Source organism: Malaclemys terrapin, chromosome 6 (assembly GCF_027887155.1).
Source record: "Malaclemys terrapin pileata isolate rMalTer1 chromosome 6, rMalTer1.hap1, whole genome shotgun sequence".
NCBI classification, from domain to species: Eukaryota; Metazoa; Chordata; order Testudines; family Emydidae; genus Malaclemys; species Malaclemys terrapin.
In genome coordinates, this window is record NC_071510.1 from 9,750,951 (window position 1) to 9,770,041 (window position 19,091).

The 19,091-nt window shown below is 42.9% G+C and overlaps 1 protein-coding gene across 2 annotated transcripts in view; it reads right to left on the bottom strand.

Annotated features, from left to right (window-relative positions):
• RNF38 (ring finger protein 38) overlaps window positions 1-19,091 on the bottom strand; it is a 207,145-nt gene that overhangs the window by 10,764 nt on the left and 177,290 nt on the right. For both annotated transcript variants that reach the window (XM_054031977.1, XM_054031978.1), the window contains 6 exons: window positions 13,867-14,037; window positions 10,117-10,278; window positions 6,519-6,625; window positions 4,437-4,521; window positions 2,304-2,425; window positions 1,131-1,230 (listed from right to left, as the gene is read on the bottom strand). In XM_054031977.1, coding sequence (XP_053887952.1) covers window positions 1,131-1,230; window positions 2,304-2,425; window positions 4,437-4,521; window positions 6,519-6,625; window positions 10,117-10,278; window positions 13,867-14,037 — 747 coding nt within the window. The remainder of the gene's footprint in view (window positions 1-1,130; window positions 1,231-2,303; window positions 2,426-4,436; window positions 4,522-6,518; window positions 6,626-10,116; window positions 10,279-13,866; window positions 14,038-19,091) is intronic.

The following is a 19,091-nucleotide window of genomic DNA, read 5'->3' on the forward strand; positions in this document are numbered from 1 at the left end:
GCCTCCTTCCCCCTCCCCCCGGCCCGAAGGGGCGTGCTGCTGGCTGCTTCAGAGAGCAGCACGACACTTGCAGCATCAGGAGGCAATCCCACGGGTAGGCAGAGGGGCGGGGAGCTTGGGGGGCCACACACATGAGCCTGCGGCGGGCCACACACATGAGCCACACACACACCCTGATCTATAAGAATGCCATGTTTTTAAGAAAAGGCATCTTAAAACAGATACAATGTTAAGACAGTGGCTGTACTATTCTCTAATGATTATTTCATATTTCTCTCTCTCATTGGGTTGCTGTAACCAGAGATCTATTATGGAAAAGATTAAAATAGAGAATAAATTAATCAGAATAGAACAAAGTACTAAAAATGTGAGACAAGATGGGAAACAATACCTTGCTGGCAGTAGGTCTGGATAATGCAGCTTGCAGAGATCTGTCTCTGTATATCATCTTCTACCTAACTAATTGTACCCTGCACTTTTCACCTTCTGTATGGTGTTGTCCTAATCTCTGATCTTATCGTGTTGTCCTGATTTTAGGGTCTTCATATTTTTTAAAGTAACTTGTTTTGAAAGATATATATCTTATTTCATGTGTAAAGCCTTAATTTTGTGAGAAATTTGACCAGTTATATATTTTTCTCCCCGGCCCCAGACTTTACATTTATATAAAAGAGCTAGAAAGATTTTTGATAGTTTCACTTTCAGTTAATATCAATTCCTGCTTAAGCAAGAGACATAAGCAGTATTCAGACCACTCACAAATCTCATACTCTACTTTGAACTTTCCTACTTTATCATAAAATTATATTAATACAGGCATGGTTATGTCCAACTGAAAATGAACTACATTTGTTGGTCAAGATAATTCTCTTCATGTCAGTTTTTTAATGACACTAGTTTTGATATAGATTTCACATAATCTCCCTTCATCAACTACTAGAAAATAATGCTATTGGAAAAGGAGGCAGCACTTTCAGTCTGTTGGCTTTTGTAGCCTAAATATCAGAAAGGAAAAATAAGAGATGAAACAAGAGATGAAATGCATCTGAAAATAAATACAACTACAAACTAGGCCATTATAAATTCTCACTGAAACAGATTTTTTTTTTTTTTTTTTTTTTTTTTTTTACCTTAAGCCATTTATCGACACACTTGGCATGGAACTCGTGGTTACAAGGTAAGACTCTAAGTAGCTGCCTTGACTCAAAATCACACATGCATACTACGCACCTAAAAAAAAAAAAAAGATTGCAGAGTTTGAAGTTATTTGCTATTCAACAACAACAAATTGGCATTCTATAGACAACTTATAGGTTGTGCTTGCAATGGGGTTTTTAGTAGGAGTAGCTACATGGAGCGGCATGAGTACAAACCTCTCGTGTAGAGCGGCTGTGCCACTGTAAACAGAGCTGCTCCACTGCCGCTTACCTTGGCTTCAAACCTCAGCATAGAGAAGGGCTAATGCTCCTACCACAGAGCATCTTCACCACCCCAATCAATAGCACAAGCAAGATTGTGTTACAGTAATTCATAAGAATATTAAAGTTTGCAATGAGCTGCTGAAGATTAGTCAGTGCAGATTACTTCTTTTTAGAAATGCCCCCTTTAATTTATATTTCTGTTCAGTCATATGTTTTCTTAAAACAGATTCATCATGGTTGAAACATTGTCAACTTAAAGCAAAAAACATTTCCACCTGAAAATCTATTCCCTACTTCTCGTTACAAGTAATACCTAAGACTGTTGTAACTAGAAGTCTGAAAAAAGGCCTGTTTTTTTCCCTCTTCCAGTGTGTTTACTTTATATATCTGACAGCACTTTGTGTATGGTCACTTTCACTGCCTCCCATGTATAATCATTTTCTCCTTTTGTTTGTGTGGTCTTCCAAATAGAACAGATAAACAGATTAACAGGAAAATGTGTAAACCACAAAAACTGGCCAGGGCTTTCAGCGGTAGGGACAGTTCCTTGATACCACTTTTGATACAGGGTAAATTTCAAGTTGGCGATGTTCCTTTAATGTAGCAAACTGAATAAATAACTGGATAACTTTTAAAAACTGTTCCAAGTTTACCTACTCATCATTTTAAACCTTAAAACATCCCAAATTTCATGTAGGAATGTATGAGCTTTCAAAGTCAGGGTAATTATTATCTGGGCTGGAAAATTTAAAAAGGCACATACCGTTTGATGTGCATTTTGAGCACGTATGTTACAATAGTGGCAAATATGGACTCCAACCTAGAAGGATCAAAATTACCTATAATGCATTTTAAACTGAGAGGCAAAAGCAATGCACTTACAAAGTCTGTTCTGACTGGTGGTTGTTTGGATTGAACCTGTAAGATGGAAGCTGTTCTATGTCTGCCTTTGTCAGTCCTCGTGGTTTGGCTTCTCCCAATCGTTCTGCCAAATTCAACAGCGCCTGCAGAAAGTGGAGTTTGTGCTTTTTAAAAACTCATTGTTCAAAGGAGCTCCCCTACAAATGCAATTTTTTTTTTTTTTTTTGGATATAAAATGTTATCACTATCCCACCATATAGTTCTAGCAAGAGGGATTGAGAATCTTTACCTCCCCTTCCCTCACAATTACAGGCTCTTGGAAAACATTCCTTTCAGAGTTTGATCCCAGGTAAGTACTTTTTGAACTGTATAAGAAAGCTCTGTTCAGGTTATCTAAATCTTCATGACCCAGTTCTTAATCCATCCTGCAGCTGCACTCACAGCACGATAAATATTTTGTTTTAGATAGAAAAAAGCTGAAATAATAGTATGAATAATCAGAGGAAACAGTTGCCCAATCTGACTGCATATTGCTGCCTGGTTGACCTATAGTTTAAAGGGACAACACCTCTGGCTCCCACTTCTTGCCTAGCTGAGTTCAGGTATGGAGAGATTATGTGCTGAGCGCTTCCAAGGAATGACGAAATCACACTGAATTGGGCAGACTCTTTCAGTAGTAGAATATTTTTATTCACGTACAGGCTTCGCTATGGAGCACGATATCAAAACACTTCACTTCTCCCATGTAAATGATTTATCCTCAATACCCTTGTGAGTTGAGGAAGCAGCCAACAGCTTCAGAAACAGGGTAACTGAGGCACAGAGAAATTAGGTGAGTTGCTCAAATTCACGCAGGGAGCATGTGGCAGAAGTGAAAGCTGAATTTGGATCTCCTGAGCCCAGCCTACTGTCTTAACTGGCATGGCAACTGCTTCAGTGGAGCTTGCACATATCACACTGGAAATACTGCACCATTGCAAGGACGCAGAACCAAGGCGACGGATCAAGGGAAAGGAGAGGCAGAGGAAGGGAAAACAACTTAACTGCCCTCTCATTTCTCCCTCTCAGCACAGCTGCCCTTTTTCCGTTGGGGGAAAAAAAAACCCAGCAAATAAAAACCCCCACTAGAGTTGCAGCCTGATTGTTTCAATATGTAGTTGAAAACTTAAAGCAGCTGTCTGGCCACTATCTGTTACTAATAAGGCAGCGAGGTTCCGGGGGAACAGAAAAAGGGAGAAGTGGGTTTCTAAGCTCAGGGAACTGGGAGAGAGGCGGGGAGGGAAGAGAAAAGAAAAGCTTAAGACATATCACTGTCCATCTGCTAGCTGGGAGGAACTATATAACGCAAGTGCTGGGACTGAGATAGAAGAATGGTTTTAAAAAGAATGAAGCTGTACTCTAATAGCAACAAGCTACTTCAAGTTGTACATTAGGTTGTTCCCAATGCACATCCTGAACCAATAAGCCATCTAAGAGCACACCCTAAGATGGTTTACTGCTTTATTTTCACATCAATTTGTATTAGAGAATGCATCAACTGAAATGGTATTTGCATATTTATATACTCTTCCAGTTCACAACTTTTATACCTTATTTCCATATTTCAAAGGTTAGGATTTTTAGCCTGTAACTTCCTTGGTATGTGTTTTTTCCAATACTTGTTACTTATGACAGTACCCTTAACATTAAGGCAACAAAGTGCATGACGGAAGTTTGTACGCATTATGTTTCACATTCAGCTGAATTCATCTTATAATAATAGCATTAGCATGTAAAGCGAACATCAATTAGCAAGTCATGTAAAATGCACTACATGACATTATTTGCACAAGACTTACTTCTGTAAAATATTTAAAAATCAATTAAAATGCAAGAAAAAAGTGAAATCTAGAATGAAAAACGGAGCAATTAATGATTAGTAGTCGGGGAGGGTTCTGAAAATAAATATGAACAAAATAAAAGTGTAACATCTTAGTTTTTAACATCCAATACAACAGGCATAAAATAGTGTTTCTAGATTCTATTTTCAGACATACAGACATTACATTTATTTAGAAGGCCAAAAAAGGATTGAGGGAAAGATGGTAGTCAGTATAAATTCATCATTTAAGTTAACTACTGTTTCCCAAACATATTTGCACTTCATAAACCAACCTCATAGTTTTCCACCTCTCCATCTTCCACATCCAACTCGAAGCTGAAAGCTGGTCCAACTGCAGGTGGCACTGGAAGCATTGATCTGCAGGAAGAACAATCAGGGATAGGATTTATTATTCATAAAATTAAACAGTTGGCCAAAACAATACGCTTTTGCTTTCTTGCAGCAAAGTTATGCCCAATGTTCTCCACCTGCAATTTTGTTCACTTATTAAAATGAATATGCTTTAGAAACTAAATGGAAATATTAAATTAATGCATTAAAGTAAAGGATTAAAATACAGAATCCAGGCTATTCAACAGTTAAGGTTCTCACAGGAAAGTTAATTCCAGGACATGGCACATGAGAGAGACAGTAGAGTATTTTCAATTGCTATTTATAAGGTTATGTCTCAGATACCTACGAGTCAATGTTCCCATAGAAACTAGCATCATTGCACTGATAACTAAAATTCAGAACAGAACTTCTGGCTTCAATCTGTTCGGCTTTTAAAATAGAACAAAAAAATGACCAAAGACAAGTTACCCCAAACTTGATGTGGCTCTGAAATGCAAAAAACCTAAGTTCTCCAATAGACAAATACATGTAATTAAGTGCGCAAGATAGTCCAATTGCACATTTTGAGAGTAGATCACACTGCACATTCACCTATACATGTGTTTATTACAGGAACTTAGCCCAGGAGAAAACCGAGGGGTTTCTGCATCTGGAAAATGAGATCAAGCGTGGGGTGCCAATTTTTCTGTTCTTAATTTTTTCTTTTTTAATTAAAAACAAGCAATATATATGCTGAAAATTAAGAAAATTCATGATTATAGTTTAAAATGTACAGCAGAGAGTAGGGAAATTCACAAGTTAAGATTTCTAGGGCACTGTAAATTTGGTCTCATTGGGCTCACACTACAGCAATCTCTCAACTTTGCTAAGTCACCAGTGATGGGGAAGTCAGGAGGACAGGGCATCTGGGGAAGTTCTGACAAGAACGTGTGATCTAAAGCTTTGCAGGTTCATTGGATCATTTATTCAAATGTAATTTAGCAGAATCTGCAACTGCAGAGTGCACACAGTGAAAGAAACTGGAGGTTTGGGAATCCAACAAAAGACTTGAAACTCGATGAGCTCTTTTTCAGATATAGGGAGGAATACAAATATTCATCTTCTCTTTCCAAGCATTTTATGTTCAGCTCAAAAATAGATGGAGCATCCACAGAACAAACAGAGCACGTGGAATCTTTTCGTCCACCCGATTCCAGCAGAAAGGGGCCCTACCCAGTTTTTTAGGCCCATCATAATCCCTGAATTTTGTTTCTTCCCCACCCTCTTAAAGAAATGGCTGATTGGAAGCAGGACAGAAATTCAGCATCTACAACAGATTAGCAGTTCAGTCAATAAGAAAAGTAACAGCACATAGTGTTCCATTATTTTTCAATAAGACAGTTTCAAACTAAGTAAAGCAACTTATCCCTGAATAAAGACTGTTGGATTTGAATGGAGTATAAACACTTCAGTTTTTATCCCATTGTAAGGACATTTCAGAACGTAACCTGTACCCGCATAACAAAAAATAAGTACAAAAGCCTAGCATGCAAGTATATTTTATATACTGTTACAGGTGGACCAACTCTCAATAGCCTTCCACAGGATGAGGAAGAGGCCCATGACATGGGACTATGTCCCTGCCCAATTTCACATTTCTACCATTTGCTTGTTGAAGCGCTAGCGCTGATCACAAGAGGATGCAAACACTTAAAAAAAATATATAATAGCAAGTGTTTGACTCTGTTCATCCTTGAAAGTGGCTCAACTGTTTCTGCTTGAGGGCAAAGCCCAAATGTGGGAAATTTGGATATGAAAGGTAAACATGGAAGAAAGTTAAAGGCAACTGAAAGAAGCCCCTTCCCATGGGAATGCTGAGGCAAACTAATGACAGGTGTTGCTATGTGCTATGCCTGAAAGGGAACAGGCTCTACAGTGTTGGGCTGAGGACAGGATAAGGCCTATGTTAAATGGATCATTTAAAAATGAAAGTACATTTAAAACGTTATTTAACAAGCTACAAAAAGCTGCACAAAACTTACAGCACATATGGTAACAGGCTGGGATGATAAGGGGGTGGTGGTATTGGCTGCTGGGATCGGTATCTACTGCGCCCTGTGAGTCTTCGAGGCATAAAGGGTGGATAAGGCTGTGAGGAGGAAGAAAAGCTTCAGTATTTTCTTGCACAGTTTACTAGTATATTTAAATTAACTGAAATTTGGACTATTAGAACTGATTTTTAAAATGCATTAACAAATCAAATTAAAATGTTTATTTAAACACAATATTATTAAGACAAGGATTCCTAATTATGCAGCTTCCAGCATTCGGTGTGAAATGGCTGAGATATACAACGTACACAGGAAAACCATGAAAATACAGTAGTCTTTAAAATCCTTCTAAGGCCTGGTCTAAAAACCGGGTTAATACTAGTGTAACTATTTTGATTTGCCTCTAAGATGCCACAAGAACTCCTCGCTGTTTTTGCTGATACAGACTAACATGGCTATCCCTCTGAAACTTGGTTAGAGTTGTGATCTTATGACCTACTGATATGGTTATCCTGGCACAAGCCTTAGTGTGTACACAGCTATACTAGTATAGAGGTTCCTTACAGTTAGGCCCAATCAAATTCACAGTCCATTTTGATTACTTTCACAGTCATAGCATTTTAAAAATAGTCAACTTCAGTGTTTCAGTGTTGTAACCATGGGCGTCCCTACCCAAAAGGAGGTGGGGTGGGCAGTTGCAGTGCTATTGTAGGGAGGTTGTGGGATTCCCAACCCTGCTGCTGTCAGGGGCACTGCCTTCATAGCTGGGCAGCCTGCTGGGTGCCAAGCTCTAAAGCCAGTGCCGCCACCACCAGCAGCAGCGCAGAAGTGAGGGGCAGGTTACCAGTTGGGGGCTGACAGCTGGAGCTGCAGCCTCTCCAGGTGTGTGTGTGTGTGTGTGTGGGGGGGGGGGGTGACAGCTTGACCCACAGCCTCCTGCCCGGGTCCAGGGCTATCCCAGCCAGCAGCTGCGGAGTTTCCTGCAGGCAGTTTCCCAGAGGTGGGTCTGACCCAGCTCTTGAAGCAGCCCCAGTAGGGGAAGAGGAAGTCCTGTTCCTCCCCAGCCTGGCCAGGACTAGCAGCTGGAGCCCTGCCCTTCCCCTACAATAGCCAGATTTCACGGGAGAGATCAGATTTCACAGTCCGTGGCAACGTGTTTTTCACGGCCCTGAATTCAGTAGGCCCCTACTTACACTATAGTTTATTCCCAAATGGGAATAGGAGTAAACTAGTCCTGGGTATCCTTGTGCTAACATTTCTTACTCTGCCTATGAAAATGGGGCAAACATGGTAAAATTTTGCCACTTGTTTTGAAGTGACATTTAAAAGAATATTGAATAAATTTATTTATTGAAGGGAAAGATCACTGAAGGATTTTGGTGGCACCTTGTCAGTCATTCTTCATGTTTGTGCCATCCGTGCAAATAAACTACAATTAGTAGAAGGCCCCTAAAAATACCTGATCCTCCTCTTTTTTTTTTTTAATTGAGAAATTATTTCAAACAAATTCTATAAATATATATGCATACATAAAACCCAGAATTTAGGACAATAAATTGACACATTGACACATAATAGCACTCTCATTCTTTCCCACAAACACTTCACCTTAAAAAAACTTAACTTCTACTCCAAAACAATAAGCTTTAATTTTATTCCCTAGTACCAAGTACAAGTACCAACACTATCAAAATGGGTTGTGTGTGTCTTCATTTACTCTCATTTCTAAGTCAAGCATACAAGAAAATCAGAAATGGAGCCATTCACCATTGACTAGTTACTTTTTAATACTTCATTTTCTTTTCTATTTCACATAAGTAGCATCAAACTAACTTTTCAATAAATCAGTATGAAAAATACAGGATAAATTTTTAATGCTTAGGAGTCATTGATCATTTTTCATAAAGCTTCAAAGATTACTCTTCCCTGTCCCAAATAGTACAAATCAACAAATCTAAAGTCTCATGGAGAACTGATACTTCTATAATTTGCTAAACCGAAAACACTCACCCTGCTCCCATCCCTTCTCAACTTTTAAAAGCTGAACTTTGTACTTGAGAAAACCCTATTTCCCCCCAACACACACAAATAGTAGGATGGGCAACAGGGTGGAGCAAATTAAATCAAGGCACTACAGGTAAAAAAAGATACTGAAAATGAAGGCCCTGATGCTGCAAACTTACAAAAATATGTAACTTTAATGAATAGTCCTTTGATTTCAATAAAACTACTTATGTGCTTAAAAATAAATATGTGCAGATGTGGTTGCAGGATCGGGGGTTAAAATTGTGTTTTTATTCAATGTTATTTTAAAACAAAACTGCTCAGTGCTAACAGTGAAAAATTATTTACACTTTCAATACATTAAAGTGATTTTGGCCCTTGTATAAAAAGTTCACACTTTCAAAATTAGTAAAATTAGGCTACTAAGCCCATTTTAGACACCCAATAGCAGGGTTTTCAAAAGCATCTACGTGACTTAAGAACACAACTCCAATTGACTGCAGACTACAAACCCTGACAGAGGAGTATAACTTGGCCAAAGCATTTCAGCTTTCTTAACTGCTGGATGTTAGACGTATTGGAAGATGGGAGTGGTTGTGCATGTAGCATGGACTATTTGCTTATCAATTTCGTGTTTGACTTGGTCTCAGAATAAAGATATTAGCGAGGCCATGGACTTGCCTTTTTCAGTATAGGTAAGCATTTTAAGCGTGAAACTTCTTAGCAGAAAAAAAAAAAGTCTTTAAAGAATTTCAGATTTTACCTAACAACCAGAAAACTAAGGAAACAAGCATAAAATGACTAGCAGCAGCAATTCAAGAGGATAAAATGGGAAGTAATGAACTAGTAACATGATTTAACTTGAAAAATGGTTTTTGTGTGCACCTTGCTGTAGAACATGTCCATACCCAACTGAACCAATCAGGGCATGTCTTCACTGCAGCTAGGAGTGTGCTTCCCAGCTCAGGCCGATAGACACAGGCTAGTTCTGCTTGAGCTAACATGCTAAAAACAGCAGTGTAACCACGGCAGCACACGCAACAGCTCAGGTTAACCATCAGAGTACAGATCCCTCTGGAGCACCTGGGTACGTATTCGGGCAGCGAGTCTGAGCCGTTGCCCAGACTACTCCAACTGGACTGCTATTTAAGCATGTTTGCATGTGTCTGTCTATCCGAGCTGGGAAGCACACTCCCAACTGCAGTGCAGACATACCTTAAGTGTCATAGAAATTCATTACAAAACAAGTGCAGCATTTCAGCACTATGGTTGTATAGTTTCTGTTGTAGAAGTAGCAGATTGTGCTGGAACAGAAAACCTTTCTTAAGCAACTGGCATGACAGGCTCTCTACAGGGAATGTTTATCAGAAACCATTAAATGATGTCACTAATAAATTACCTTTGACTTGTTTAGACATGGAGATTAAACAAATTTCATTATGCAGTGACAGCCTCTAACAAAATTCTACTCAGTAATGTTTTTTTAATAAAAACTGTTGTGATGTACAATAGTAACCCATGCCAGGATATGGATGAATTGAGAAGATAGCATGAGGAAGAGGGAAGTGCTGAAAGCAATACTTACTACTCCAAAGGACACCTCCTGGTGTAAAGGGTCGTGCGTTAAGAACTGGAGAGGGGCTGAGGGAGTCAATGTTGGTGGATGGGCTGAGGGAGGGTAGGTAAAACCTCCTACCGGAAGGTGTTCTCCAAGAAGTTCTACTTCGTTCTCTATCCTTTGAAGTGGCTAGGAAAAAATAGCATTTGCTGTATTTAAGATAGTTAATTTTTCCCCATAGAGGAGACAAACTTACAGTTTTGTGTTCCCTGGTTGCTGTCATCTTTTTACAGAACAAATGTAACTGATTGGATCCATGGCTTCTGTCATTAACACTAGTGGAAAAACATTTCTCTATCCCCCAAGGGGTTAAATAAGGATCTAGTACTGAGGTTCCCAACCTTTTCTTATGATGTACCCCCTTTCAGACCTACCAAACGCCCATGTGCCTCTACCCTTCTCATCACTGATACTTTGTGAGTTGTTCGTAATGCTACCTGTCTTTAGCCATCTGTCCTTATCTCACTGTTACGTACAGATATAGTGCAACGTATACAACTGAAAAAAACCTAAGTTCTGAGCTCAGTTAGATGGACAGTTGCTGAGCAAATGTACGGTGACTGGAGATGAGGACTATGTATGTCAGCGTCTCTGTATCTGTGTTCTCGTAGATACATCTTGAAGTAAATTAACTACCATATTTTATATAACAAATACCAAGAGTTTTAAGCTTTGTCTGAATAGCCTATTATGAAAATGCAAAAAATAAAATTAATAAAACCCACCATTACACAATGTCTCCCATGTACCGCCTCCTCCGAGATGTCTCACGTACCCACAGTTTGGGAACCCCTGATCTAGTATATAGCCACATTTCCCAGCTAGTCACACCCAGAGGCCAGGACATTTGCAAACTGAAAATTAAACATGGAAGTTACTGTAATTCCCTAAGAACACGAGCAGCAGCCTGCTCTCCTCATGCACTAGAATGAAGCCAGCTGTGAAACGTCAAATGAAAGACTTTTAGCAAGAGGCTCAGAGTTCTTTTGTCCTTCTGGCCACAGTCTATAGCAACGGTTCTCAACTGCGGCCCAATCAGCACACAGCTGCGGCCCACGTGACATCCTCAGGGCCATACATGTAGTATAGATATTGTGCGGATGCGGCATACAACACAGAGAGCTGCATATGCAGCCCACAATGGTAAATAGGTGGGAACCCCTGTTCTATTGTAAAAATAACCCCTTGAAATCAGCAACCAGAGATGATCACGAGGGTACACAGAAAATCACCAGGGTACACAGAAATACACAAATATATCAATCAATGCAAGTTCTTCAATAAAATATTTCACAGCAGTACGAGGACTTAGAGTGGATAGATGGTCAGGATGCGAGCTTGGGACTCATGAGACCCATGGTCAATTCTTTGCTCCAACAGAGACCCTACAGGACCTGGGGGAAGTCACTTTGTCTCCATGTGCTTTGGCTCCCTATCTATAAAATGGGAATGACTGCACTTCCCCCTACCTCATGGGGAGCCTGTGACAATAAATACACTGAAGAGTGGGAGGCGCTATGGGGGCCAGATAAAATCTGTTTTAGATACTTAAGTAAAATCACTACTGGAATCCAGGAGTACTTTAATACTGATCCTCTGAATCAGTAGGCTGCATATTGGTGGGCAGTATCTTAACTGCCTACTCCTAGTACAAAGAAGTGCCTAATCCACAGATTATCTCGAAAATGGTTCCAGTTCTCTACTGTTTCCTTATAGAATCCATTACCTACATATTTCCAGGTGCCTTCAGCTTCCGCTACGTGCCTGAGCAAGTTAAAAATGTTTCCTATGGGAACGCCGCTCATTGTTTGCACGTGAAGTAAGAACTGTTATCCTCCCTCCAAGCCTCCTCCACCAAAGCCTGCTCCCTCTGCCACTAAAATGCAGGGTCTGGATACACTGTACTGAGCTTCTGCCTTGTCTTGGTTGCTTTCATAGCCATGTCAATCGTGTATCGCTTTTACACAAGACATTTTAAAAACACTCTTTACCTAGTGACAGAGAGAGCACCTCTTAAATAAGAGGTTTCCGCTCCCCTCTTGCACTTGGGCACCACAATCCTCCCTTGGGGTGCCCAGGTTATTACACCCAATGACTGTCCGTAAGTTCTATCACAAGAGTCAATAATCCTCACAATGGCTTTGTTTGTGACACTATTTCATTAGAAAGATGCTAACATCAGCTCTGCAATGATACTTTGCTGCATTTAACCTCAGAAGCCAGTCAATCATTTGCCTATAAAAGGGCAATAAATCTGCTTAGGTGGATCTCTCTCTGGCACCAACAGCAAAGTAAAGGACCATAAGTGAAACAGAGAGTAGGAGGCACCCCCCACTTTACCCATCCCCCCATAAACACTCTGGTACTAAAGTCAACATATTTTCAGTTCTGATTTAAATTATTTCTGGGCAGAGAAGCAGCAGCATAAGTTCCAGCCCAAAAGACCATTTTAGGAGGAATTCATAAATAGCGTACGACAGCGGTTGAGACTAGATATGCTAATCTAAAGCATTGCTATATTATATATTACTTTATTATTAAGAAAGGTCAGCCCAAGGATCAGATCAATCTTGGTTTCAAAATTTTTAAAATTCTTAACCCCCTACTGTCTCACTAACTGCCCCTTTACTTCCTGGTTGCAGGTAGATAGCGCCACCCACTTCACGAAACACAGCAGAGGAAACCACTGGGTGGAAACAAAGGGAATGGGAAATTCTGTCCCCTGTTCTGCTGAACAAAACTTTAAACTGTAGGCATTTCTATGGCACTCATCACTGTAACCCTGTGGGCCTGGCATAGGAGGGGTCAACCCCCACCATACTGGAGTCACCTGATCTTAGTGTAACACCACACCTGACTCAGAGGTTCAGCCATAAGGGGCACGCATAGGCCTGAGCACTTAATCATATTGAAACTGCCCCTTTGTATGTACGTATGAATCAGATATTGGCATCTTCTAAAGTGCCAGCCAAACATACATTTAGGGGGATACAGATGCCTGCCCACAGTCTCCAAAGAGATAATAAATGGAGATTATGAAGTCTCACTTTTTGTTAGGTGAAATATGTAAAATAAAGTCACCTAAGCTCCACTTCTGTATGGACCCCTATCACGGAGCTGTTACCCCCTCCACTAAGCTTTCCCTGAGTGGAAGGGCTCCATAACCTTCTCCAAAAAATATCTAGGTTTTCTGGAATGCATTTTCAAGGACACAAGGCACTATGCTTTTCTCCTTTGTTCTGTCGAAATTGGCAATTTAAAAAAATATCTGTCTGAGGTAACTGGATGGGGGCAAGGAGAGGAGAAAGGACAATTTACTCCTCACATTCTCCTGTTTCTTTCTAGGAAGCAACCTGTGATTTTGTTCCACCAAGACCACTAGACTTTCCCTTCTGCTCCCAGGAGAGAAAAAACAACTGTAGAAGCAGTAGGAAATATATGAAAAAGGTGAACATTACTTTAGGCTCTACTGACAGGAGCAGAGGAGGAACAAGAGAGTATGTGGCCTGGGAAATACTAATAAGACAAAGGTGATCGTAATTTCTTGTATCAGATTCTTACGGGCCATGGACTTTTGCTTGGGAAGCTCTGCCATTGCATCCAAAACCTGTAAGGGTTACTGAGTGTCAGGTGCACCCACTTTCCCCTACCATAAAGCCAGCTGAATGATGACAGCAAATATTCTAGGAAAGTTAGTTAGTAAAATATGATACTTACCGACCGTGACTGTTGTGTTTGGAAGGGAACGAACTGGCCTGGCGGTGGCAGGTGAGGAGGATGGTGCGGAGAGAGGTGAGGAGGATGCAAAAGAAACGGATCACTAGAAATAAGGGGTGGGAATGCTGCGTATGGTACTGGTAAGTGTTGGACTGAGCATGCCTGAAGCATCTGTAAAAGAAAAGAAGAGACCACATTTACAATTTTACAATTCTGCTTCTAACCTGAATATTCCTTTAATTTATCATAGTTTTGTTGTTCACTAGAAGTGGCATTCAAAGGAAATGTACCACTTGCCTCAGAATGCACTGATTTTTTATATAACCCTAATGTGGTAAAAGAGATGCTTCCACTCAAGAACTGAGATTTATTTCAGAGCTTTGATATCACAGGCAAAACCTGAAAGGTGCTGAGTACCCTTCACTTCAGATGAAGATAAGGGGAGTTGAAGGTGCTCCGCATCTCGCAGGATCAGGCAGGACTTCTGACTGAAATACAAGAAGGGGTAGTGGTTACTTACCCCAGCAGCTTCTATTCTCCATATGTATTGCCTCCTCAGAACCACATGCCTAACTACATGGTTACACAACCATTTTAAGCAGTAACTTGGACAGACAAGATGGGTGAGGTAATTTCTTTTATTAGACCAACTTCTGTTGGTGAAAGAGACAAATTTACCAAACTTAGAGAGCTTCTCATTAGGTCACCCGAAGAAGTGCTCTGTATAGGCTCGAAAGCTTGTTTTTCTCACCACAGAAGTTGGTCCCATAGAAAGTATTACTACACTCAGGCCTGGTCTACACTACGACTTTAATTCGGATTTATCAGCTTTAATTCGAATTAACCCTGTAACCGTCCACACAACGACGCCATTTAATTCGATGTAAAGGGCCCTTTAAATCGATTTCTGTACTCCACCCCAACGAGCGGAGTAGCGCCAAAATCGATTTTAGCAATTCGAATTAGGGTTAGTGTGGCCGCAATTCGATGGTATTGGCCTCCGGGAGCTATCCCACAGTGCATCATTGTGACCGCTCTGGACAGCAATCCGAACTCGGATGCACTGGCCAGGTAGACAGGAAAAGCCCCGCGAACATTTGAACTTCATTTCCTGTTTGCCCAGCGTGGAGAGCACAGGTGACCACAGATACCTCATCAGCACAGGTAACCATGCAGGCTGATAATCGAAAAAGAGCACCAGCATGGACCGTGAGGGAGGTACTGGATCTGATCGCTGTATGGGGAGAGGATTCAGTGCTTGCAGAACTTCGTTCTAAAAGACGAAATGCAAAAACTTTTGAAAAAATTTCCAAGGGCATGATGGAGAGAGGCCACAATAGGGACTCTGAGCAGTGCCGCGTGAAGGTCAAGGAGCTCAGACAAGCCTATCAAAAAACAAAGGAGGCAAACGGTCGCTCCGGGTCAGAGCCGCGGACATGCCGCTACTACGCCGAGCTGCATGCAATTCTAGGGGGGGCTGCCACCACTACCCCACCTTTGTTCGTGGATTCTGGGTCGGGGATAGTCTCGACGCCTGAGGATTCTGCCGATGGGGTAGAGGAGGAGGAGGAGGAGGATGAGCTTGCAGAGAGCACACAGCACTCCATTCTCCCCAACAGCCAGGATCTTTTTCTCACCCTGACTGAAGTACCCTCCCAAGCCTCCCAAGCCAGTACCCAAGACTCTGACCCCATGGAAGGGACCTCAGGTGAGTTTACCTTTTAAAATATAAAACTTGTTTTAAAAGCAAACGGTTTTTAATGATTACTTTGCCTGACTTTGCATTCGCGGTCAGTTCAGCTACTGGAAAAGTCTGTAGCTACTGGAAAAGTCTGTTAACGTGTCTGGGGATGGAGCGGAAATCCTCCAGGGACATCTCCATGAAGCTCTCCTGGAGGTACTCCGAAAGCCTTGCCAGAAGGTTTCTGGGCAGTGCATCCTTATTCCCTCCTCCATGGTAGGACACTTGACCACGCCATGCTTGCAGCAAGTAATCTGGTATCATTGCCTGACAAAGCCTAGCAGCGTATGGTCCCGGTGTTTGCTGGCATTCAAGCAACATCCGTTCTTTATCTTGTTGTGTAATCCTCAGGAGAGTGATATCACTCCTGGTAACCTGGTTGAAATACGGGAACTTAATTAAGGGGACAGAGGTGGCCGTTCCTACTGGGCTGTTTGCCTGTGGCGGAAAATAAATCCTTCCCTGCAGTTAGCCAAGCGCAGATGGGAAATTGGCCCTGAAGTTTTCCGCGTTTGGCTAGCAGGGTTCTTCCCTGTTACCAGCCACGCGGTGGGGGGAGGGTACCGTGATCATCCCAGAGAATTCATGGCGAGGGGGGGGGTCGGCGGCGGGGGGGGGGGTAGTTTGGTGCCTGCAGGGATCTTCCCTGATACCAGCCATGCGGTGGGGGGAGGGGTACCGTGATCATCCCAGAGAATTCATGGCGGGGGGGGGGTTAGTTTGTTTTCTGGTGCTGCTGAATGTTAACAGAAAAACCGCAGCACTCTACTTGCCTGAAGGGGCCCAGACAAGCCCCCCCCCACTGCCCCCCCCCAACTGGCTGAGATTGGCCAGGCTTCTGCAGCACTCTACAGGCTATGCTTGGTATGTGGGAAAGGAGGGTGCAGAAGCTGTAAAACAATGGCTTACCATGGCCGCATGCAAGCTGAATTCTGTTGCCCAGACCTGTGATCTCTAGCAGCAAAGCCACAAGCACTCAGCATTAAGAGGCAAAATGCGACCTTGCACAGAAATCACATGTGCTATGTAATGTGAACAGTGTTGGTCACCGTGAAAGAGTATAAGCATTGTTCTGCAAAATGTAGCTTTTAAAACAATTCTCTCTTTTTTCCCCTCCCTACAGCAGCTGCAAATTCCTCAAGCCTCCCTCCTCCATCCCGAAGGTTATCACAGATAAGGCGTCGTAAGAAGAAGACGCGGGAGGACATGTTTTCTGAAATTATGCAATCCAGCAGGAGTGACAGAGCTCATCTGAATGAGTGGAAGGAAACAGTTTCAAAGTATAGGAAAGAAGTCAGTGAACGTGAGGAGAGGAGGGACCAACGTGAGGAGAGGAGGGACCAACGTGAGGAGAGGAGAGACGATCGAGATGAGAGATGGCGGCAGGAAGACCAGAGGATGAAGGATGCAACGCTGGGGCTGCTCCGGCGTCTGGTGGAGGTTCAGGAACGGCTGCTGGAAAACAGACTGCCGCTTCAGCCCCTGTTCCACCCTCCCCCCTCCCCATGTTCCGTATCCTCCTCACCCAGACGTGTAAGAACGCGGGGGGGGAGGCTCCGTACACCTTCCCATTCCACCCCAGTAGACAGCCCAAGCAAAAGGCTGTCATTTTTTTAACCTTTTCTTTGTGGCTTTTTCCCTCCCAGCAATCCTCCTCCCAAATACCACCCGGGTTCCCTCCCTCTTTTTCTAATCTATTAATAAAGAATAAATGATTTTTAAATGATAGTGACTTTATTTGGTTTGAAAGAAAGCTGGGGGAAGGGGCAGGGTGGGTTCCTTACAGAAAATCAGTCAGTAAAGGGGGAGGGTTTTCATGAAGGAGAAACAAACAGATATTTCACACGGTAGCCTGGCCAGCCATGAAACTGGTTTTCAAAGCTTCTCTGATGCACAGCGCTTCATGGTGTGATCTTCTAATCGCCCTGGTGTCTGGCTGCGCGTAATCAGCAGCCAGGCGATTTGCCTCAGCCTCCCACCCCGCCATAAAGGTCTCCCCCTTACTTTCACAGAGATTGTGGAGCACACAGCAAGCAGAAATAACAATGGGGAGATTTCTTTGGCTGAGGTCAGAGCGAGTCAATAATGAACGCCAGCGACCTTTTAAACGGCCAAATGCACATTCTACCACCATTCTGCACTTGCTTAGCCTGTAGTTAAACAGCTCCTGACTCCTGTCCAGGCTGCCTGTGTATGGCTTCATAAGCCATGGCATTAAGGGGTAGGCTGGGTCCCCAAGAATAACTATGGGCATTTCAACATCCCCAACGGTTATTTTCTGGTCCGGAAAGTAAGTCCCTTGCTGCAGCCCTTTAAACAGAGTAGTGTTCCTGAAGACGCGAGCGTCATGAACCCTTCCCGCCCAGCCCGCGTTGATGTTGGTGAAACGTCCCTTGTGATCCACAAGTGCTTGCAGCACCATTGAAAAGTACCCCTTGCGGTTTATGTACTCGGTGGCTTGGTGCTCCGGTGCCAAGATAGGGATATGGGTTCCGTCTATTGCCCCACCACAGTTAGGGAATCCCATTGCAGCAAAACCATCCACTATAGCCTGCACATTTCCCAGAGTCACTAACTTTCGTAGCAGCACCTGAGTGATTGCTTTGGCTACTTGCATCACAGCAGCCCCCACCGTAGATTTGCCCACTCCAAATTGATTCCCGACTGACCGGTAGCTGTCTGGCGTTGCAAGCTTCCACAGGGCTATCGCCACGCGCTTCTCAACTGTGAGGGCTGCTCTCATCTTGGTATTCTGGCGTTTCAGGGCAGGAGACAGCAAGTCACAAAGTTCCATGAAAGTGCCCTTACGCATGCGAAAGTTCCGCAGCCACTGGGAATCGTCCCAGACCTGCAACACTATGCGGTCCCACCAGTCTGTGCTTGTTTCCCTTGCCCAGAATCGGCGTTCCATGGATAGAATCTGCCCCATTAACAACATGATCTCCAAAGCACCGGGGCCTGTGGTTTCACTGAATTCTGTGTCCGTGTCCGTGTCCATGTCCTCATCATGCTTGTCGCTGCGCTGCCGCCGCCGCTGCCTCCTCGCCTCGTTTTTCTGGTCCTGGCTGAGCATAAACTCCACAAGAACGCGCGAGGTGTTTGCAATATTCATGAGTGCTGTCTTGACCTCAGCGGGCTCCATGCTTGCCGTGGTATGGAGTCTGCAGTGTTCACCCACCCAGGAAAAAAGGCGCGAAAATGGTTGTCTGCCGTCCGTTGCTTTCATGCAGGGAGGGAGGGAGGGAGGGAGTGAGGCTGTACCCAGAACCACCTGCGACGATGTTTTTTGTCCCATCAGGCACTGGGATCTTAACCCACAATCCCAATGGGCGCAGGAGACTGCGGGAACTATGGGATAGCTATGGAATTGCTACCCACAGTGCAACGGTGCAGAAATCGACGCTAGCCCCGGTACTTGGACGCACACCACCGAATTACTGTGCTAGTGTGGCCGCACTCATTTCGACTTTATACAACCTGTTTC